The sequence below is a fragment of the Cervus canadensis genome, chromosome 23, assembly GCF_019320065.1.
Source record: "Cervus canadensis isolate Bull #8, Minnesota chromosome 23, ASM1932006v1, whole genome shotgun sequence".
Lineage (NCBI taxonomy): Eukaryota > Metazoa > Chordata > Mammalia > Artiodactyla > Cervidae > Cervus > Cervus canadensis.
Genome location: NC_057408.1, coordinates 37,252,685 through 37,275,751, shown reverse-complemented (window position 1 = coordinate 37,275,751; position 23,067 = coordinate 37,252,685). Strand labels below are relative to the sequence as shown.

Below are 23,067 nucleotides of genomic sequence, written 5' to 3'. Positions count from 1 at the left end.
CTCTGTCCATGCAGTTTTCCTGGCAAGAGTACCAGAGTGGGGTACCACTTCCTATCCCAGGGGAATCTTCCCATCCCAGGGATCTCCTACATCAGCAGGCAGATTCTACTAGCGCCACCTGGGAAGCCCTCTAATGGGAGAAGCAGGCATTAAATAAATCACTCCATACCTCTCCAGTTGATGGGTGCTGTGTGGATGGTGTTTGGGTCCTGTCACCTCCCTGCATGGCCACATTTAAGCTGAGACCTGAAGGATGTTAGACTCAGTCACTCAGAGGAGAAGAGGGAGGAGTTTCAGCAGAGGGAATGCAGCCCAATCAAGCTCTGTGGTCATGTCTAGAACACTGCCTTGTTCCTGAGAATGTTGAGAGTGGCCATGCCTGGGCAGTTTTTTTTTTTTTTTTAATATATTTATACATTCATTTGCTTTACTTTTTAGATTCCACATGTCAGTGATGACATAGACTGTCTTTCTGTCTGTGAGCATTCTTAAATGATCACTCCCATGCGATCATGAACTCCTCTAGAGCAGGGACCGTCAATATAGTGCTCATCACTCTCATGTTGGGTCGGTCAGTCGTGTCTGACTCTTTGCAACCCCATGGACTGTAGCCTGCAAGGTTCCTCTGTCCATGGGATTCTCCAGGCAGGAACACTGGAGTGGGTTTCCATTTCCTTCTCCAGGGATCTTCCCAACCCAGGGATCGAACCCGGGTCTCCTGTGTCTTCTGAATTGCAGGGGAATTCTCCACCCACTGAGACGTCAAAGAAGCACAGGGCTCATGGTAGGCACTTAGTAAGTCTGTATCTAGTAATAAAAGGGGTTGGTCATGGACAGTCTTTGAGCTGCTTTCTGTTAGACCTTCTTTATATTAAAATATGACACACAGCTCATGAAAAGATCTGCAGTAACTTGATTTGTCAACAGCAACTTCCCCAGCGAGGCTGGCTGGTGGCCGCCCTTGGAGAAGGCTCTTTGCCAGGTCCACACGTCCTCGCCCTGCCTTCCCTGCTATTCTCTGTGCTGTGTTCCTTACCCAGTTGGCTTGGCCTGGAGTTAGACAGCCTGGTCAGTGGGACACGGAAGCCGTGTCCAGGAGTGTTTTATCTGGGCTTCTACAAAGATGAAGGCTCCTCACAGCTTTGGTGAATCACAAAGCAGGCTATCCACTGTCTACACCTGGGAAGGTCTGGTGCATAAGTGAGGTTTCCAGGTAACTAATGGTGTGCATACTCAAACTTCTTCAGTCACACCTAATTTAAGCATTCTCATTTTCAGCATATTAGGCATTTCCCTGTATTTCTAGAAGAAAATTCTTTTTTCCTCCTTTATAACAGGCATGTATATTAAAGGGTATGTTACCGTCAATGCCTCTTGAGGGTGTGTATGACTTGGCACCTCTCACTGATGACTTCCGGCACCCGAAGACAGACAGATAGGAATTTTATAGTCTTCCCTGTTTGCTACTTTGTAATTAGGAGATTGGTTGAAACTTGTTGCTGTTAGCTTGCCTGTATAACCCCTTGCCTTTTTCTCACCTCTTGGTCCCAATAAACTGTAAAGTTGGAAATAAAATGTAAAGTTGGAAACCACATAACCAGGTTTTATTTACTTGTTCCTGTATTTATTTAAACAGTTGTTCCTTCACCAAATATATGTTCTGCCAAGTATTGTGCTAAGCGCAGAGCTTACAGAGCAGAGACTGATGAGCCAGCGGGTGGGGGTACTGCAGTGGAGAATTGGGCCAGTGGGAGCACCTACACCATGCTGAGCTGTTCAGAGGAAGAGGGAGTGGCTGGGCCTCAGCAATGACTCTGAATTTCTAAACCCATGAAGTGTATAAACTTCATTGCTTATACCTTGTGCCTTCTCTTTTGGCTGCAGAAGCCATTTTCTATGTGTGTCAAGTTCTAGATAGGGAGAGTCTGTTTTAAGCTGAGCTTCAGGTAGATGAGGTCTTACCGGACATCAGTGGTCTTTTATTTTTGCCAGTTTCTGTCATTATTACTGATGCTGCTGAATAACTTGGCTACTGTCTCAATTCCCAAGCTTCCCTGTTGTAAAGGCATGTCTTTCTCCCATTATAAGCAACTTACAGGATAAGGACTTGACATGTGTTGCTATTTGGTTCTCCAAAAACCTCTCAATGTCTTAGTAAAAGGGCGAAAGATTTATACAATCTGAAAAGAAACCAGAGTATTCAATGTCTTAGAGTCAGTTGATGAAACCTCTCTGGATCAGTTAAGTGTACTGCAAAATGGTGATTTTTCTGTAGCATTTCTTTTTTTTTTTTTTTTTTTTTTTATTAGTTGGAGGCTAATTACTTCACAACATTTCAGTGGGTTTTTCATACATTGATATGAATCAGCCATAGATTTACACTTATTCCCCATCCCGACCCTCCCATTCTCCCTCTCCACCCGATTCCTCTGGGTCTTCCCAGTGCACCAGGCCGGAGCACTTGTCTCATGCATCCCACCTGGGCTGGTGATCTGTTTCACCATAGATAGTATACATGCTGTTCTTTTGAAACATCCCACCCTCACCTTCTCCCACAGAGTTCAAAAGTCTGTTCTGTATTTCTGTGTCTCTTTTTCTGTTTTGCATATAGGGTTATCGTTACCATCTTTCTAAATTCCATATATATGTGTTAGTATGCTGTAATGTTCTTTATCTTTCTGGCTTACTTCACTCTGTATAAGGGGCTCCAGTTTCATCCATCTCATTAGGACTGGTTCAAATAGCAATTTCCTAGCTATCAGTGTTCTGTAAAGATCTTTATATCCTTCCTCTCCGCTCCCCTCATCGTAGACTAGATTTTTGTTTATTCAGTGCATTGTAATACAATTACAACCATTATTCTTTTTGGTTTGCAAAATGGTCTGAGTGTGGCTAGTTGGGAGCCCCTTCAGTCTGGCCCCTGTCTCGTTGACCAAAATTCTTGAGCACATCCTTGCTCTTTGACATAAGATGTTCCAGGCCCACCCCTGGAGTCAGCTCTATCTCAAGAAGCCCTTTTATTGCAGAATAACATTTAGAAACCAGGACTTGGGCACCAGGAGTGCCCATTGCTACAGAGATGTCTTGGCTCCTAGAGTCTTTTAATGGCTGAAACTAGGGTATACATTAAAAGAGGAAAAAATAGACATTTGCATTGATATTCCTCTTAAAGTGTTACACTGTTGTAAGGTCTGTATTAGAAATTCAATTAGGATGATGCTTGGAGCTTATCAGAGAACCTTTCCTTCTTAAAAGAAAAAAAAAAAAAATAACTTAAAATCCCTTTGTGTCTGCTATTCTCATCTCTCTGGGGGGAGAAAGAACAACTGCATTAATCTCATGTCACTTGAGGGAAAAACTGCTGAGAAGGGTTAAGTTGCCCAGGATGACTCTCTCATTTTATTGCGTGCACTCTTCCTAAGTGTGTTTGTGCTACTTCTGTGCTGGGAGGGATTTCCCAGGTGGCATGAGTGGTAAAGAACACACCTGCCAATGCAGAAGATGTAAGAGTCTCAGGTTCGATCCCTGGGTCAGGAAGATCCCCTGGGGAAGGAAATGGCAATCCACTCCAGTATCCTTGCCTGAAAAATCCCATGGACAGAGGAGCCTGGCGGGCTACAGTCCATAGGATCGTGCAGAGTTGGACACAACCAGTGTGACTTAGCATCCACACAGTGTGCTGGGAAGGGATAGCTGGCGGTTATCTCTTACATGTTTTAGTAAATTCCTTTTGTTATTATAGTTTTGCTGTCAACCGAAAAAGCATTTTTCATGTTGCCAGTGCTCATAATTTATTCTGGTTGCTTTCAGGTGCGGCTAAATCAAGTCCAGCATCTAAACCAGGATCCACACCTTCTCGTCCCTCGTCAGCCAAAAGGGCTTCGTCCAGCGGCTCAGCGTCCAAATCTGATAAAGACTTAGAAACGCAGGTCATACAGCTTAATGAACAGGTAACTCAGCATCTCCTGCCCTGTCTGTGGGAGCAGTAATGGGTATGAGGGTGAGATGAGCAGACCCTCTGGGCCTGGGATGGGGAGGGGAGGGACCCAGTGGCTTCAGCCGAGTCAGAATGAAAGGAACTAGTGGGGTGGATAAAATCAGTGGCCCGTTGTCAATAAACGTCACCAATCTCATAGCTGCACATTGAGAGAATAGCTTCCCAGGTGGCTCAGTGGTAAAGAATCTGCCTGCCAAGCAGGGGCTATGAGTTCGATCCCTGGGTTGGGAAGATCCCCTGGAGAAGGAAATGGCAACCCACTCCAGTATTCTTGCTTGGGAAATGCTATGGACAGAGGAACCTGGTGGGCTACAGTCCATAGGGTCGCAAAGAGTCAGACACAACTGAGCGACTACCAACAACCAAAATACACTGAGACAGGAGGACAGATGAGGCAGCCTCAGGTAAATGCAAGCGGGCAGGCTAACCACCACTGCCCCCCGCATCCACACCCCACACACACACACCTCAGTGCTGTTAGGAGCTCCAGGCTAGACCACGGCCACTTTGAGCCAGTCTAGATTGTGTTATAGGCATCAAGGGTTAGTCTCCCTCCCTTCTTCCTTTCTTTCAGCAACTATCAGTTAAGCCTGTTCAATGTGACAGACAGTCTGTCTGATGCTGATTATAAAGTGGCAGAAAGACAGAGAACTTCCCTTCCCTTGCTGAACTTACAGACAGACACACACACACCACCAGCAATTTCACCAGCAAAAGCCAAACACCGAGCCCTTCCCACAAGAGTGAACGTACACAGGAGCACTGAACCCAGGAGTGGGGGGATTGGAAAGGCCACAGTGAATTAGAACTTTTCTTTTTTATCTACCATCCCTGGGATTGCAGTAATCTATCTCTGCTGTCTTTGAAATATTCAATATGAAAGCTTACATATGCTTCCTAATCAACAATAGCTAACTTTGCCTAAGTGTATACATAGCTTAAGGGGCTTTCCAGATGGCCCTAGTGGTAAAGAACCTGCCTCCCAACGCAGGAGAGACACTGGTTCCATCCCTGGATCAGGAAGATCCCCCTGGAGGAGGGCACGGCAACCCACTCCAGTATTCGCGCCTGGACAATCCCATGGACCGAGGAGCCTGGCAGGCTTCAGTCCATAGGGTCGCAGATAGTTGGACACGACTGAATCGACTTAGCACAGCACAGCATACATAGTTTAAAAGTTATGACATACATCAAACTCCCACTGAGGGTACCCAAAGCCAGTGCTCTCTAATAGTCTGGAGGGATGGAGTTGGGAGGGAGGTGGGGGGGCGAGGGTGGGGACACATGTATGCCTGTGGTGATCCATGTTGATGGAGGACAAAAATCATCACAGTATGGTAAAGTATATCCTCCAGTTTAAAGAAAGAAAAAAAATAGCTTACTCTAATCACAGACTTCAAAACAAAATTGTAATATGACAACTGGGAGCTCAGGACCCAGCGTAGAAAACGCCCACCCTCACCCTGAGTTGGGAGGAGAGTCTTTTATCCTGGCCACCCCCACTCCTGGGCTTCCCTGGTTGCTCCGCTGGTAAAGAATCTGCCTGCAATGCCAGAGACCCTGGTTTGATTCCTGGGTCGGGAAGATCCCCTGGAGAAGGGATAGACTACCCACTTCAGTATTCTAGCCTGGAGAATCCCCATGGACAGAGAAGCCTGGTGGGCTACAGTCCGTGGGGTCACACAACTGAGCAACTAAGCATATAAGCACACCCCCACCTCTGGGACAGGAGCCTTTATTCCAGGTCCTCAGGCTGTTCCCAGCCACTCACTGGCCCAATCCCGGTGATTAATCTGATCCTTGATGAGCCAGCAAGAGTCTGGAAACAGTTTTTGAGATAATTGTATATTTGCAAACAAGGATCTGGTTTAAAAGCCAGCAGTTGCCTAACGAGGGTGTTTCTTTACAATTCTGAACACTTTAATGAAAAAGGTAAAACCTTAAGTCATCCAGTGGGTAGGACTTTGGTTTCGAAACTGTGGAAAGTTCTAATTACCTGCTGATTCTCAGTTTGAGCCCTTATGCCATGTCCCTAATGAGTTCTTCCAGGATAGGAGGTGGTTAGGCCAGCGCTAATTAGCCTGGGGCCACATGCCTGAGGCTCTATGCGAAGAGGGTCAGGCATGGGTCTGTGATACCTTAGATTTATACCCCTTTCTCCTTAGGAACTCAGATTCTTTTAATAGCTTTATTATCTCATGCTTCCTCATCATCTACCTCTACCACACTCAGGTTCCCAACCTTCTAACCCAAAGTAGAACCGCCTGGGAACCTTGGATCCCACCTGCCCCTCTGGCTGTACAACCTGCGCCTACCAGCCCCACTTCCTCTCCTGGGGCTGGTTCTAGGCTCCCAAGAGCTCACCCAGAGCCCCAGAGCCCTGAGGGCCCATGCCCTCTGCAATGCTTCAACAAAACCGTGCATGCTCCGTCACTAAGTCGTGTCTAGCTCTTTTGCAACTCCACAGACTGTAGCCCACCAGCCTCCTCTGTCCATGGGATTTCCCAAGCAAGAATACTGGAGTGGGTAGCTATTTCCTACTCTAGGGGATCTTCCCGACCCAGAGATCAAACCCACATCTCCCGCATTGGCAGGCAGATTCTTTACCACTGAGCCACCAGGGAAACTAAACTGTCCTTCTGTCCGTAACACCACTTTCAAGAAGACAGCAGAGAGAAGTGCATTCCAGTGGTCTTCCTCCCCCCTGGCTGTAATTCCTCCATTACTGCAAAGGCCTCGCCCCCGGGCTGCCCCCAGTGCCCACATATGGAGAGCATTGTGCCCGTACCTCCGTCTGTCCCCCGGAGGGAAGGTCGGATACCTCCTACACTGGGAGCCTTCTTTGGCCCGCCGCTTACTGAGCAGCTCCTCCAGCTGCTTCCAAGGCTGTGTTAGCGCTCCCTCCATTTTCTGTCCCCAAAGCCTACAGGGTGCCCCCCTGAAGCTGGTGGGGAGCCGCACACAGGTATCCTGTGTTAGAGCTGAGGACGTGAAGACGAGGAGGAGCTGAGTGACGGGGCCCAGGCCAAAGAGCAGGTAGCAGGGGTAACAGACAGGGTGACAAGTGCCATGGACTTTAAGAATTCTCACGTACTCGGTCCCGTGCCTTGATGCAGGCTATCTCCCGTGACATGCTCTGAAAGCACCACTGTGCCGGACAGTGTCAGTGATAGAAATGAATCAGGGGAGGAAAAGACATGACTGAAATAATCAGGGGCCTCGGGGTGGGGTCCCTGCCATGCTTGGGGACCGCAGGCCGAGGAGAGTGGGCCTGGCTAGCCCTCGCAGACCCTGTCTGTGGCTCAGACAGGAAGGCTGGGCAGATCTGCAGTGTGTGGACACCTGGGTGGTGGAGAATCGGGAGAAGAGAACTTGACTCCCCTCCAGGCTGCATCCCTAGCATTTGCCTCTCTGCCGTTCACGCTCCTGCTCTGACACGTCGGAGTGGGACTGTGAAAATGGCGTCCCCTTTGCCAACTGATCTTTCACCGGGTGATTTAGCTCCTATTGTTTTTACCAGGGAATGTTTATAGCTGCATGTATTACCTGATGCACCTGGAATAGCCACAAAAGCTGACCTGGGCTGGGTGTTTCTACTGAGCCTCAGCTCTTTGTTCACTGCACAGACCACACCAGTCAAGAGGCAGACGAACCTGTGGTTTCCATGGGGTAGCGGCATCCAGAGACCCTTCTTGCCTTGTCCAGGGAGGGGCCCCTGGCAGAACTCCACAGAGCCGTCCTGAACTCCACAGAGCCGTCCACTGACGCCATTGCAGGCTTGAGATGGACCTGTGGTCAGGTCTGGGGAGGAGGATGCCAGAGTCAAGAGGGTTTTCTTTTTTTTTTCTGGAATTCAGGCAACTGGCTTACCTTCAGTTTTTACAAATGTCCATAGAGAGAGGAGCCTGGTGGGCTACAGTCCATGGGGTCACAAATAGTCAGACATAACTGAGCATGAGCTACAATGCCTTATTATTATCAGAAAGAAGAGTTAAAGTCAGAAGCTGATGATCCTCCACTACCCTTTTGTTTTTCGTTATTTATTTGTTTGGCTGCACTGGGTGTTCATTGCCGCATGCAGGATCTTTAGTTGCAGCATTTAAACTCTTAGTTGCAGCCTGTGCGATCTAGTTTCCTGACCAGGGATCGATCTCTGGCCCCCTGCATTGGGAGCATGAAGCGTTAGCCACTGGACCCACCAGGGAAGTCCCTCCTCCTCTGCCTTGTGAGTAGCTGCGTGAGGGCGTCAGTGGGGTTAGCTCTGAGGAAGACCCGTACTCTTGTCTTGCTGGATGGATTCAGGTTTGCCACGTGCATGAGGAGAGGGTCACTGCATGTGCTGAGTATCTGTTTCAATGAATCAATAACTCCAGACATATAGCACATACAGAGGCCTGGAGTTACTAGAGAGATTTTCTATTCCAAGTATTGTCTTTGAACCTGTTAAGGGTGATTTTTCATATACTGAGAGAGAAGTTACACCTGAGGAGGACCGTGAAAGACCTAGTTTACCTCCTCAACATGTTCTTTGCATAAATTTATAACTGCTCAAAGGGTTCAAAAAAATTGAGGGATTTTCTGAGAGCAGGAAGGGGTGATGGTTTGGGCCTGTGTGGGGCTGCTGGGCCTGCAGCCTGGAATTTGAGACCAGGTCTGTCTACACCCCCTTCCGGGTTTCTTCAGCCCAGGTGATGGCTCTGTCGGACTCAGCCTCGTAACTTGCCCCCTTTCCCTTTATCACCGTGGGAAGCTGGGAGGCCCCTGAACCAGCCGCAAGGGAGAATAAAGGGGATGGGGACTGTTCTGCCGAGGGAATGGACCTTCCACACTATCACCTTTGCTGTGATGAGCTCGAAGCGAGACCTGGAGGGATTGAGGCAGATCCACTCAGCCTGCTGATAGTCTTGCCCTGTCTTCCCTGTGCAGCCAAGCCCCTGGCTCCCCGTAGAAGCATTTGTCCAGTTTGGGTCGGGAACTGGGGCTCCAAAGCTGAGGGCAGCTCTCCATGCAAGTGAGGTGAAGAAAAAAAGGAGGGTCCGCAGCCTGCCCCGGCCCCCTGCCCTCTCATCCCCCCTCCCTGTAGAGGACCCACGAGTTGGGGGGAAGGTGTGCCCCCGCCCATGTCAGCGGGAAAGGAAGGCTGACTCGGAGCCCAGGTGGAACTGTCTCCTGAGGAAGGATCCCAGGCCTGAGGTTATTATAAACGCTCAGCTGACAGGAGCGACAGAGGTGCTGCTGCAGTTGGGTGCCCAGGCCCGGGCCCGGGCCCCAGTAGCAGCCCCTGTCTCTCCCTGGACCTGCCCACCCGTTATTGTTGCACATCTGTCATTTCTGCACATCTGTCTTTTCACGCTTCGCATCCTTATACGCAGGCATGCTTGGTCACTTATTTCTTAATGCTGTATTTTTTGAGGGTTTTCTTTTCCACCTTCCCCACCCTCGCCAGGTACATTCGTTAAAACTTGCCCTGGAAGGCGTGGAAAAAGAAAGGGATTTCTACTTCGGAAAGTTGAGAGAGATTGAGCTCCTCTGCCAGGAACACGGGCAGGAAAACGACGACCTCGTGCAGCGACTAATGGAAGTCCTCTACGCTTCGGACGAACACGTGAGTGTGAGCAGAGCGCGGATGCTCGTGGTCTAGAGTGATGCTCTTGGTCACGGCGCAGTGATGGCTGTACCTTCAGAGACCGCCCCGGGGCTCAGTGAGCTCGGCCGGGGCATGCGATGTTTCCAGAGGGTTCGGCATGACCCTCACCCGCTGACCCTGCGGAGGGGACTGGCATTCCTAAATCCGGGAAGAGAGGAGTGGACGTCACCAGTCGTGGGGGGCGGGGCCGAGGGGCCTTGGGTTGAGAGAAACAGGCTTGCGCAGCCTCGAGTGGTTTTCAGCTCCCCGAGCAAATGAGCAGTTAGAGTGTGTGTAGAGATTCTTCTTTCTTCATGACGGAGCAGGGCGTGGTGAAAGGAAACATTAATGTCGATGCTCTTCCCGTCCCCGTCAGCCCCCACGGCTGTCTGGTTTTTCCTTCCTGGCTCGTTGTCTTGGTTACTCATCGCCAGTGCAGAGTAGCATCGTGAGACGGTCTTCTGTGGGAAGATACTGCGGGGAGGCCCGGGGTTGCTCCCCATGAGTGAATGTGCTGAGGGGGGACCCGGGCGGCAGCTCCATCCGGGGATGGGAAGCAGGCATGCGAAGCCGCGGAGGAGCGGGAGTCTCGGGAACAAGGTGGGGAAGGGGCAGGATGAACGGCAGAGCCCAGGGCGGGTCACCCCACGCCCGCCTGGACAAGGCGGGAGAAGCCCCTGCAGCGGGACTGGGAGCCCAGTGGGGCTTTGCCTTCCGGAGACGGCAGGGGAGCCGGGCCCTCTGGGGGCACTGTAGGGGGAAGGGGAGCTGGGCCCCCTGGATGTGGTGGACGGCAGGGGAGCCAGGCTCCTGGGGGCGCTGTGGGTGGGGGAAGGGGAGCTGGGCCCCCTGGATGTGGTGGACGGCAGGGGAGCCAGGCCCCCGGGGGCGGCGTGGACGGCAGGGGAGCCGGGCGGGTGGCGGGCGTCCTTCTGCCAATGTCTCTGCACCACCGCAAGTGATATTTCCATGACGTTCTGTGTATACAGACTGCTTTGTCATCCATCAGGCACTAGATGAATTGTGGTTACTATCTTCATAAGCTTGTTTGAGGCAGAACCTGATGAGGTCTGTGTGGTTCCATGAGCCAGAGTGAACTGTGCTGCTGCCATCCAGGGTGGTGCCTGCTCACGGGAGCAGGGCATCTTGCAGGATGGAACCTTCCCACCACCTGCCAGCAGGAGGAAGAGCCTTCTGCTCCTAACCTCCAGCCAGATCTTGTCCCAAGGAGGAGTCCTTGTGTAGGAGCACCAACAAGCAAACTCCAAATTAAGGGTTAGCCGGGCCTCCCACTTCCTGGTTAATGACATGAGTGCTGGCCGTGGGCAAGAGCTCTTGGCTTGGGGGGAGAGTTCAGGGGTGTCTTCCTCCATGGCTACATACTCAGCTTCTGTTAGACCGTTTCTACCGCCACCCCCGACCCCCACCCCCAGCATACACACCAGCACCAGCTTGCTGAGGTCTGGCTTCAGCGAGCCATTCTGCAGAGTATGAACAATGAACACATACCCTGCCTCCCCACAAAGAAGTAATATTTCAACACATCATCAGTCATGGAGACTAATGGGTTTATTAGCAGGGCCTTTCCAAAACTCTGGGGATGGGAGATGAGGGGGAGGAGCCAAGGGCTTTCCATGTGTCAGCTCCTTTAATTCTCCAGAGAATTAAGTAGATACGGGTATTATCCCATTTTACAGATGAGAGAAACTAAGGTGGAAGAGAGATGAAAGAACATTTCCAAGCAAATAAGCATCATAATTTGCTTCTGAACTCCAGCGCTGAGTTCATGCCCTCCCTTCTGCAAGCCTGAGCCACCTTTTAAACAGGGAATATTTTAAATAGGAATGCCTTTTAAATAGGAACAGTAGTGATAGCTGACATTGCACATTTAGCACATGCTAGATACTACATTCGTGTTCTAAATACATTTCTCACCATATCCTTTTACGTTGTATGAGTACTATTACTTACCTCTGTGTCACAGATAAAATTACTTGTCCAGTGATCCACCCTTAGTACGCTCCATCACTACCCAGATTTCACTAACTCAGAGCCCCAAAATCTTGAGGACTGTGTTCCCTCTTCTCAGTATATTGGATGCTATGGGGGAAGGCAAAAGTGAAGGCAGTACCACATAGGGGAACGACAGGATAGACTTTGTCTAGTTGACAGTATTGAGATGCCCATGTTCTGTACGTGAAGAAGGAATTAGTCAAATTCCTTCCTGGGTTTTCTTAAACAGCTCCCTTCATCTCATTTTGTTGTTTGGCACCTTCAAAAGTATCATTCTGGCCGCCAGGCTTCCTGTTAATTCAGCATCCACCGAGAATGTCGATTTTCTTCTGGCTGGCAGCATCACCAGACCCACCTTTGTTGTTCGGGCTGAGACAACGCTGATGTCGTCAGAGAGGGAGAAACGTGGTCAGGAGGAGAGAGGCAGACAGTGACCTTGCTGCCGGGTGTGTGCTGAGGAGCATCTGAAGTCCAGGAAGAGATTTAGAGGCAGTAACCAGGCCTCTGGAATCTAGAAGATAGACAACACAAACTATGTGTGTGGGTGACCAGAGCAAAACCTTCAAACCCAGTTGCTGCCTTAATTTTTCTCATTCCAGGATAACTTCTCATGCAACTCTGGGTCTGGACAGCTCCAAAAGAAACACTTCAGGCTATGCTGAGTTTTCCATAGGGGATCAGCTGGAATATGCCAGGTGTCCTTGTTTAGAATGTGACAGTCTACTGCACCCACCCCGAAAGTGCCAGAAGCCTTCTTTTTCCCCCCACTGTGCTTCACCCTGACACTGCATCCTGTTTTCAGGCCATTCACACACTTCAGTCCTGGCTGGACATGCAGCCATGATGCATATGGTGTCTGGGAAAAAATGCCAGCACTTTACTCCTGTCGCCGCTGGCCTGACTTCTTTGCACCTCCGAGAGGCGGAGATTTCTGGTTGCCTTCCTCCTGGAAGTGGGAGAGGTGCTGAGGAATCTGAGGCTGCGCTGAGGGTCTGCTCGGCAGTTAACCACAGACAGACCCTGCATTGGCATGGCAGGTGGAGAGGTCTCCTCCCTCAGTCTTTATTTCACCTTGGCTGGTCTTTGATTCTTATAGTCAGCCGATCCTAGAATAACATGTTTGGAAGATGTAGACATGCACATGAGTTTGGAGTATAGAAGTAAACAGAGGCAGTTTACTTTGCAGTCGTAGAAACCTCACGGAAGTTTCCAGCGCAGATGGCCAGCGTGCTGTCCAGTTCCTGTCTTGATGATTCTCATCATCTTTAATACTTGGCTTGGGGCCACAGGTGTCTGGGCTTAGTCCTTGGGTAGCTGCTGCCCTGCGCTTCTGTCAGCAGAGCGTCACCTGCTAATACAGAGGTGCGTGTTTCCTGCGGTCCTGTCCCAGAAGCCACTTTGGGTGGAATGGCTTAAGCTACGTCCCCAGCTCCACCCACGTGTTTTGGATTCAGCCTGTGTTTCTGTCACTGGACGCAGCATTGGGTATGTTCAGAAGGCAGACACAGCCCCTGCCTTCGCAGAGCTTGCTGCCCTGGCGAGAGAGACAGAACGTGGACACCACCGACTGGAATATGTCAGGCTGTGATAAATGCAGTAATGGAGACATAAATAAACTTGTGTGGGGTGCCCATAAAGACAGCCTGGAGGGACAGGCCGGGACTTCACAGAGAAGATGACATTTGTGTTGGATGTTGAAAGATGACGAGGAATGTGACCAGTTACAGAGCTCAGGACAGGGAGTGTTTTTTTCTGCAGAGGAAACAGCACGAACAAAGCAGAGCAAAGAGCAGCTGGATGAGCTGGTGTGGGAGTGGCGGATGAGCCTCCATCTAGGAAGGTGGGAGGCCCCCCTGCTCTCCCTGCCACAGTATCCTGGAGCCCCCTCCAGGGCTGACTTGCCGCTCGCTTCTCCTTCTGTTGATCATTGAAAGAATAAGGCACTCCAAAGCAGCCGCTGACAGCTAATCATTTAGGAAGTGGTGATGGACTGACATGCAGATGTTAGACTTAATTAAGCAGGTGGCGCCCCAGTGCTTGAGTCACGTATTTGACCTAGGTTTCGCCTGGCCTCCTCCTCGCCTGTGCAGTTGAGTTCCTCCCTCTTGCGTGGGGCAGAAGAGAAAGATCATCTTTGAGCGTGAGCGCCTCCATGGCACAGCGGGCTGGGAGCTCCCCATGGTGACGTGTGACGGGGGTGTCCTGCCAGGCCTTCAGGGCACCTTCATTTGCACCCCAGGGGTTAGCAATCCATTGGTAGCACAGGACGTTTGCTCTTCACACCCGCGTTACCCAGTAAGAAGAGTGCTCTGGGGTCCGAGGCTCCTACCGATGAGATGTGTGACCTCACAGGGGCGCCCCATGAGTGAGGGGCTGCCCTCGGCCAGCTGGAGACCCGAGGCCTAGGCCAGGACACCACACCCACCCCCTTGCTCAGCAAGTGTGGAAAGCAGGCCTGGGGAGGGGCCTAACCCAGTGATGGGTTTCTGGGCCCGCCGCTGGTGTGACAGGCCCATGGTTCCTTGAGTCCACCTCTTCCGACTTCCAGTCTGGGATTAAATCCATCATCCCACAGTTGACTCCCAGTCCTGGTGTGAGCAGACAGGATTTCCTGTAAACTGTCAAATAGAGCCTCATTTCTGCGATCTTCCCACCAACTGCCTAACACTCACAAAAACAGTTGTGTAAGAAAAGCACACTTGAATGCAAGGGATTTCTGTGTGTTAATTTTATATCCTGCAACTTTACTATATTCATTGATTAGTTCTAGTAATTTTCTCGTAGAGTCTTTAGGGTTTTCTATGTAGAGGATCATGTCATCTGCAAACAGTGAGAGTTTCACTTCTTCTTTTCCTATTTGGATTCCTTTTACTTCTTTTTCTGCTCTGATTGCTGTGGCCAAAACTTCCAACACTATGTTGAATAGTAGTGGTGAGAGTGGGCACCCTTGTCTTGTTCCTGATTTCAGGGGAAATGCTTTCAATTTTTCACCATTGAGGGTGATGCTTGCTGTGGGTTTGTCATATATAGCTTTTATTATGTTGAGGTATGTTCCTTCTATTCCTGCTTTTTTGGAGAGTTTTAATCATAAATGAGTGTTGAATTTTGTCAAAGGCTTTCTCTGCATCTATTGAGATAATCATATGGTTTTTATCTTTCAATTTGTTAATGTGGTGTATTACATTGATTGATTTGCGGATATTAAAGAATCCTTGCATTCCTGGGATAAAGCCCACTTGGTCATGGTGTATGATTTTTTTAATATGTTGTTGGATTCTGTTTGCTAGAATTTTGTTAAGGATTTTTGCATCTATGTTCATCAGTGATATTGGCCTGTAGTTTTCTTTTTTTGTGGCATCTTTGTCAGGTTTTGGAATTAGGGTGATGGTGGCCTCATAGAATGAGTTTGGAAGCTTACCTTCATCTGCAATTTTCTGGAAGAGTTTGAGTAAGATAGGTGTTAGCTCTTCTCTAAATTTTTGGTAGAATTCAGCTGTGAAGCCATCTGGTCCTGGGCTTTTGTTTGCTGGAAGATTTTTGATTACAGTTTCGATTTCCTTGCTTGTGATGGGTCTGTTAAGATCTTCTATTTCTTCCTGGTTCAGTTTTGGAAAGTTATACTTTTCTAAGAATTTGTCCATTTCATCCAAGTTGTCCATTTTATTGGCATAGAGCTGCTGGTAGTAGTCTCTTATGATCCTTTGTATTTCAGTGTTGTGTGATCTCTCCATTTTCATTTCTAATTTTGTTAATTTGGTTCTTCTCTCTTTGTTTCTTAATGAGTCTTGCTAATGGTTTGTCAATTTTGTTTATTTTTTCAAAAAACCAGCTTTTTAGCTTTGTTGATTTTTGCTATGGTCTCTTTAGTTTCTTTTGCATTTATTTCTGCCCTAATTTTTAAGATTTCTTTCCTTCTGCTAACTCTGGGGTTCTTCATTTCTTCCTTCCTCTAATTGCTTTAGGTGTAGAGTTAGGTTATTTATTTGCTTTTTTCTTGTTTCTTGAGGTAAGCCTGTAATGCTATGAACCTTCCCCTTAGCACTGCTTTTACAGTGTCCCATAGGTTTTGGGTTGTTGTGTGTTCATTTTCATTTGTTTCTATGCATATTTTGATTTCTTTTTTGATTTCTTCTATGATTTGTTGGTTATTCAGAAGCGTGTTATTTAGCCTCCATATGTTTGAATTTTTAACAATTTTTTCCTGTAATTGAGATCTAATCTTACTGCACTGTGGTCAGAAAAGATGACTGGAATGATTTCAATTTTTTTTAATTTTCCAAGACTAGATTTATGGCCCAGGATGTGATCTATTTCTTGAGAAGGTTTCCGTGTGCACTTTGAGGAAAAAGGGAAGTTGCTTGTTTTGGGGTGAATGTCCTATAGATATCAATTAGGTCTAGCCTGGTCCATTGTGTCATTAAAGTTTGTGTCTTCCTTGTTAATTTTCTGTTTAGTTATCTATCCATAGATTGTGAAGTTGGGTATTAAAGTCTCCCGCGTATTATTTGCTACTATTTTAATTCCTTCTTTATACTCTGTTGAGTGTTTGCCGTACAATATTTGCGGTGCTCCTATGTGGGTGCATATATATTTATAATTGTTATATCTTCTTCTTGGATTGATCCTTTGATCATTATGTAGTGTCCTTCTTTGTTTCTTTTCACATCCTTTATTTGAAAGTCTATTTTATCTGATATGAGTATTGCGACTCCTGCTTTCTTTTGGTCTCCATTTGCATGAAATATTTTTTTTCCAGCCCTTCACTTTTAGTCTGTATGTGTCTCTTGTTTTGAGGTGGGTCTCTTGTAGACAGCATATATGGGGGTCTTGTTTTTGTATCCATTCAGCCAATCTTTGTCTTTTGGTTGGGGCATTCAACCCATTTACATTTAAGGTAATTATTGATAGGTGTGGTCCCGTTGCCATTTACTTTGTTGTTTTGGGTTCACGTTTATACAGCCTTTCTGCATTTCCTGTCTAGAGAAGATCCTTTAGCATTTGTTGAAGAGCTGGTTTGGTGGTGCTGAATTCTCTCAGCTTTTGCTTATCTGTAAAGCTTTTGAGTTCTCCTTCATATCTGAATGAGGTCCTTGCTGGATACAGTAATCTAGGTTGTAGGTTATTCTCTTTCATTACTTTCAGGACGTCCTGCCATTCCCTTCTGGCCTGGAGGGTTTCTATTGATAGGTCAGCTGTTATCCTTATGGGAATCCCTTTGTGTGTTATTTGTTGTTTTTCCTTTGCTGCTTTTAATATTTGTTCTTTGTGTTTGATCTTTGTTAGTTTGATTAATATGTGTCTTGGGGTGTTTCGCCTTGGGTTTATCCTGTTTGGGACTCTCTGGGTTTCTTGGACTTGAGTGGCTATTTCCTTCCCCATTTTAGGGAAGTTTTCAGCTATTATCTCCTCGAGTATTTTCTCATGGCCTTTCTTTTTGTCTTCTTCTTCTGGAACTCCTATGATTCGAATGTTGGGGCGTTTCACATTGTCCCAGAGGTCCCTGAGGTTGTCCTCATTTCTTTTGATCCTTTTTTCTTTTTTCCTCTCTGCTTCATTTATTTCCACCATTTTATCTTCTACCTCACTTATCCTATCTTCTGCCTCCGTTATTCTACTCTTTGTTCCCTCCAAAGTGTTTTTGATCTCATTCATTGCATTGTTCATTTTTAATTGACTCTTTTTTATTTCTTCTAGGTCTTTATTAAACAGTTCTTGTATCTTTTCAATCTTTGTCTCCAGGCTATTTATCTGTAACTCCATTTTGTTTTCAAGATTTTGGATCATTTTTATTATCATTATTCTAAATTCTTTTTCAGGTAGATTCCCTATCTCCTCCTCTTTTGTTTGACTTGGTGGGCATTTTTCATATTCCTTTACCTGTTGGGTATTTCTTTGCCTTTTCATCTTGTTTAGATTGCTGTGTCTGGAGTGGACTTTCTGTATTCTGGAGGTCTGTGGTTCCTTTTTATTGTGGAGGATTTACCCAGTGGGTGGGGTTAGACGATTGGCTTGTCAAGGTTTCCCGGTTAGGGAAGCTTGCGTCAGTGTACTGGTGCGTGGAACTTGATTTCTTCTTTTTGGAGAGCAATGGAGTGCCCAGTAATGAGTTTTGAGATGGGTCTATGTGTTAGGTGTGACCTTGGGCAGCCTGTATGTTGACATTCGGGGCTATGTTCCTGTGTTGCTGGAGAATTTGCGTGGTATGTCTTGCTCTAAAACTTACTGGCTCTTGGGTGGTGGTTGGTTTCAGTGTAGGTATGGAGGCTTTTGGACGGTCACTTATTGCTTAAAGTTCCATGTAGTCAGGAGTTTTCTGGTGTTCTCAGGTTTTGGGCTTAAGTTTCCTGCCTCTGGATTTCAGTTTTATTCTTCCTGTAGTCTCAGGACTTCTCCAACTATACAGCACTGATAATAAAACTTCTAGGTTAATGGCGAAAAGATTCTCCCCTGTTGGGGACACCCAGAGAGGTTCACAGAGTTACATGAACAGGAGAAAAGGGAGGAGGGAGATAGAGATGAGCAGGAGGAGAAAAAGGGGGACTCAAGAGGAGAGAGACAGATCTACGCAGCTGTCTGTTCCCAGAGTGTTCTCCGTATCTCAGACACCTACAAGGATTCACAGAATTGGATTGGGAAGAGAAGGGGAAAGGAGGAAATAGAGGTGTTCTGAGGTAGAAAACAGAGAGTCAAGATTGGGAGAGAATAATCTTCGGTTTAAACACTTGAAACCAGCTGAAGTCTGGGCGATGTGATATGGAAGCAGCTAACTCTTTAAAGTTAGGGTGATGAATCAAACAAGATCTCTAACCCCTGGGGGACTCAGAGGCTCAGAGTCCTGCTGGAGACATCGAGTAGAGTAAGCTTGAGTCTGCAAGTCAGCCTTGTAGCCAGACAGCGGAGGCGCACACACAGACACACAGACACAGACACACACACAGACATACACACACACACCCCTGCAGTGTGCACCCTGATGGAAGCATGAGCGTAAAGCTCAGAGGAGCAACCTGTTCTGGGGTGAAGGCAATGAGGGAGGCGTGGAGAGGAGCGTGCAGCAGAGCAGACACGGGGGTCCCTGGTCCACCACCCCCAGTCAGCTCCCAGGAGCAGGACTTCCCTTCTCTGCTCCCAGACTGGAGGCGGCCAGTGGCTCCTCCTCCCTGTCCGATCCCAGCAGGAGGTGCTATTCTGCTCCCAGGAGGGTGGGAGGCCGCCTCTGTCCATGAGGCCCTAACTCTGTGCAGAGCGGGGGGTACAGAGCCATGAGGAGGATGCTGCTGGGCCGGCCTGGGGAAGAACTGGCAGAGCCTGGAGTAAAGGAGGGCTCAGGGCTCTGAGGTCAAAGGACACGGCGGTTAAGGGATTAAGGAGTGAGGGGTCCCGAAGGACAGCAGATGTGGGCAGAGGAGGAGCGGGGTCTTCATGCTTCAGAGGTGGAGCCGTGTTGGGTGTGATGATAGGTGTGGTTGTAGGGAGACCGAATATTTCATGTGCATCTTGACCCCAGTCCAGCAAGGGATGGCGCTAGATTTGAACCTAAGTCTTCAATATGGTGTCATTTTCTCCTCCTGTTGTAGAAAAGATTACTTTTTAAAAAATCATTCTTCTTTCTAAAATATATTCCAATGAGTTTTCTCCTTCCAAGAAAAAGATAATCACAGCTCACACTTATGTGCCAAACACTCTTTTAGGCACTTTACCTATGTTAACTCAGAGCCCTCTGTTGAATTCAGTGACCCCATTGATTTACTGACCAATGACACTCATTGAAAACTGATAAATGGGCACTTTTGGTCTGTCACCCATTTTACAGATGAGAAAACCAAGGCACACAGCAGTTAAGTCACCCGAAGTCACTCAGCTTGTAAATAATGGATCTGGGAGACAAACTCCAGCTCCATGCTTATAACCTTGACATTAATGCTGCTTCTCAAAAGATAAGTGATAACATGATCTTGGCTGATAGTCTGTTTCTGTTGTGGCACCCTCTCTGATGTCCTTCTCCTGACACATGTGCACAAGAGTTGTACACATATGTGCGGTCTGACACAGATGGATGAGGCCTGTCCCAACTTCTGGAGCCTCAGGATCCACTGGATGAGGCCACAAGGCTCAAGACAAGCAAGATTACAAATCAAAGTTTTACAGCCAAGGCATAAGCAAAATGTTGCAGGAAGAAGGAAGGAGAATCCTGTCTCTGGGGTCTGGGGAGATGATCCTGCTGTGTTTGAGTTGGATTTTGAGAGATTCATCCTGGGCTAAAGGGAATAGGGCCAGACAGGAAGGAGGTGTGCAAAGTGTGAGAGAACATGAGTGTGTCTGTGTGTCCCAGCGGGTGCTCCCGACAGCACTGCAAAGCGTTGTGCATTCTGGAGGCAGCAGTCGGCCCTGTTGATCAGCTGCACTCCCTCTGCTTGAGTAACAGAGCTGATTCTTATTTGAGAGGTCAGAAAATTAAAAGATTTGCAGGTATGGTTGACCAAGGTTGGTATTCCCCCAAGTTGGTGTTCACATGTATTTCCCTGGGTTAAAGGCAAGTAGTAAATAGGTCATTTGCAACCAAGTGGAGGAACACCTCAACCATCAAAAGTAAGCAAAAATGCCTCAGGTACCCAAAATAGATGGCTGGAAGGAGCTCAACTCCTGTGCTCCCTTGATGGAGAAACCGCCTGTCCGGGGGCAGCCCGGAACCGTAGCTGTCACCCTTTTCTTTACCTAACCACTCTTGACAAGCTGCTTCTCCACATCAAAGGAGTAACAGGTTCTAACAAAGGGTCTGCTTCAAGCAGACATGCTACCAGGTGAGGAGGAAGAGCAGGGCAGGAGACGGAGCCCTCGGTCACCCTCGGGGTCCTGGGGCTCGGGGCCCTGCCACAGCAGGCTCACCCCTGGTGATCACAACACTCCTTTGCTTTACTGTCTTCCGGAGGGTGGGAAAGTATGTCGTACAGTCTGTGAGGCTGTGCTTCCAAAGTGGACAGAAGGAAAATGCAGTGCACAAAGCCTGCTGGCTGTGTTCTAGAAGGATCCGATCTTTGGAGGGGCGGGGGACGGGAAGGCGTCCGTCTGTGTGCCTTGGCTCCTGGGAGCAGGGGGTGCTCCGCGTGGCTCGCGCCATGGAGACGCCCTGCGGCGCAGTCACGGCGGGGCGGCCGGCCGTGAGCTCCATCAGTTGAAACCTCGCCCCGGCCCCTCTCCCCCCGCAGGAGGGCCACCCGGAGGAGCCGGAAGCAGAGGAGCAAGTCCACGAGCAGCAGCCCCAGCAGCAGGAAGAGTACTGAACCGTCCCGGCAGCTCTCCACACTTCCGTTTTGGTGGGAACTTCTCTTCCGGAGAATTGGAACACGTGTGGCCTCAAGCTCATCAGAAACCAGTCGTTCCCAGTCTGCTGTTACATCATCGCGCCAGCGCCCACGCCAGCACCGCGCTCGGGTCCCATTTCCTTTGCCAAGACACACTAGCGGCGGCCATGGGCGGCCTGCCCGAGACATCCCGGGGGTCACACACCTTCAACTTCCCCACTTGGCTGCTTGAGATTGGTTCTGCTCTTTGCATTTCTTTCCAGAACAACTTCTCCCCAACCCTACCACCACCACCACCACCACCGTTCCCTTTTTATCCTGGTGTGAAACAATGGTAATTTGATATATGGTATTTATATTGGCATTTCTCCACCCAGTGTCACTAGATGTCACACACATTTGTGGTGCTTTGATGTTTGCAAGTCTAACCTCTGTGAACATAAATTTGGTCAAATAATAAATTGGAACAAAGGGAAAGAGATAACTTGATATGAAAGCCATATGACAGTGACTTGTTTCATGGGGAAAAACAGAGTCAGTTTCTCCCTCCACTCACAAACGAAAGGGAAGGAAAAAGGGCATCAAAACTAGGACTTCAGGGCCTAGCAGTGTTCATCCATCAGCATGTTAGACAGCCACACAGTATGTTGTTAGTTTGGAAAGACGTTCACTCAAGGAGAACACCATCTCGACTTGGCCCTCCAACTGCTTCCCCACCCCCACCCAGGTTCTCACGCTGTTTTCTTTCTCAGGGTCCTCTTTGGTGGGCAGCCACTCTCCCTAAAAGCTGTCATCGGGTGTCTGCAGTCAGAGGGGGTCTGCACAGGCACAGGTCCTTCCTGCCTCTTCGTGTGGGTTTTAGCCCCAACCCTGTCATCCACACTAGGGGGTTCCTCCTAAAGAATGACTTCAGGGTGTGCAGCCCTGGGCGTGCCACACACTTGCTGGAAGGCCTGGAGTGACGAGCTTATGATAGGAGTGTAAGCCCAAGGGAGAACCCTGCTTCTGAAGTCTGGTGTTGACACTGGAAAGACAGCACAGAAAAATCTGACTCCCAATGCCTTCTGGAATAAGGAATTCCCCCTCTTCAGTACGATGGCCCTCTTTGTCATTGACTTTCGCTAAACCGTGGCAATTCATAAATAGAGGAAACATGAATGAATTAAAAGCATTCCTTATTTTTTTTAACTAATATTTGCACATTTTCTTAGTATCTTTCCAAATCTTTGCCTCCCCCCACCCCCCCTAACCACTCCTTTGAAAGATGGTTTCCCTCCCTGGATCATTGATTTCACTTGGTTTCTAACTTTAGATTTTCTTTCACTTGTTATTTGACTTAGCAGGTGCAACAAAAAACAAACAAGTGTGCCCCCTCCACTTTCCTCTTAACTGAAAAAGCTTCAAATAAATTTCTGAATCATGTCTCATAAAGCTTTGACATTTCTTTATTAACTGATGAAATACGAATTCTAAATTCTAGCCTTGAAGCTTTCCACCAAAAGGAGTCTTCTCAGATCTTTAGCGGCAGAGTGGTATTTATTGAGTTACACGTGAGAAGGATTGCTTGTATTTTTGAGGTGGTTACAGGACACTGTGCAGAAGTGGACAGCTGTTCCATGGGGCTTGGTTTCCCTTTCTTCTCTCTCCTGCTTGCTCTGCGCCTCGGCGACAGCTCGTTTCTCTCAGGCTGGAGTCCAGCCTGGCTCTCTGCGGTGACGTCCTCCCACACCTGGTCACAGGGCGTGGTCGTGCTATACGCAGCATCGTGCTTCACGGCGTGTCCCCTCCCAAGCCTGGCGCACTCACTGAGTTTCCTTCTTTTTAAACAGCTCTGGTGAACAGGCACAATAAGTAGTTCCTGCAGGTGACACTTGAGTGGTTCCCGGGCGGTTCTTTGCTTGCCCTGGACACGTCAGTAACACCCAGTGCCAGGTAGGGCAGGACCCACGCGCCCATCATGAGGGTGGTTACTGGGTAGTGTGCATAAGCCTCCGCAGTGACACTCAGCCACTCCGTTCCTCCCTAGATCCCCAACTTTCTTGCCTATTAACATACTGGCCAGATACCTGGCAAAGATAACCTTCGCCAGTCATCCTATTCCCGCTTCCTTCCCGGTGTCTTGGGGCAGA

General features: G+C 48.4%; 1 protein-coding gene across 3 annotated transcripts in view; it reads left to right on the top strand.

Annotated features, from left to right (window-relative positions):
• MAPRE2 (microtubule associated protein RP/EB family member 2) overlaps positions 1-22,369 on the top strand; it is a 221,742-nt gene extending 199,373 nt beyond the window's left edge. For all 3 annotated transcript variants that reach the window (XM_043444233.1, XM_043444232.1, XM_043444231.1), the window contains 3 exons: positions 3,811-3,950; positions 9,444-9,602; positions 20,843-22,369. In XM_043444233.1, coding sequence (XP_043300168.1) covers positions 3,811-3,950; positions 9,444-9,602; positions 20,843-20,917 — 374 coding nt within the window. In that variant the 3' untranslated portion in view covers positions 20,918-22,369. The remainder of the gene's footprint in view (positions 1-3,810; positions 3,951-9,443; positions 9,603-20,842) is intronic.
• The last annotated feature ends 698 nt before the right edge of the window (positions 22,370-23,067 follow it).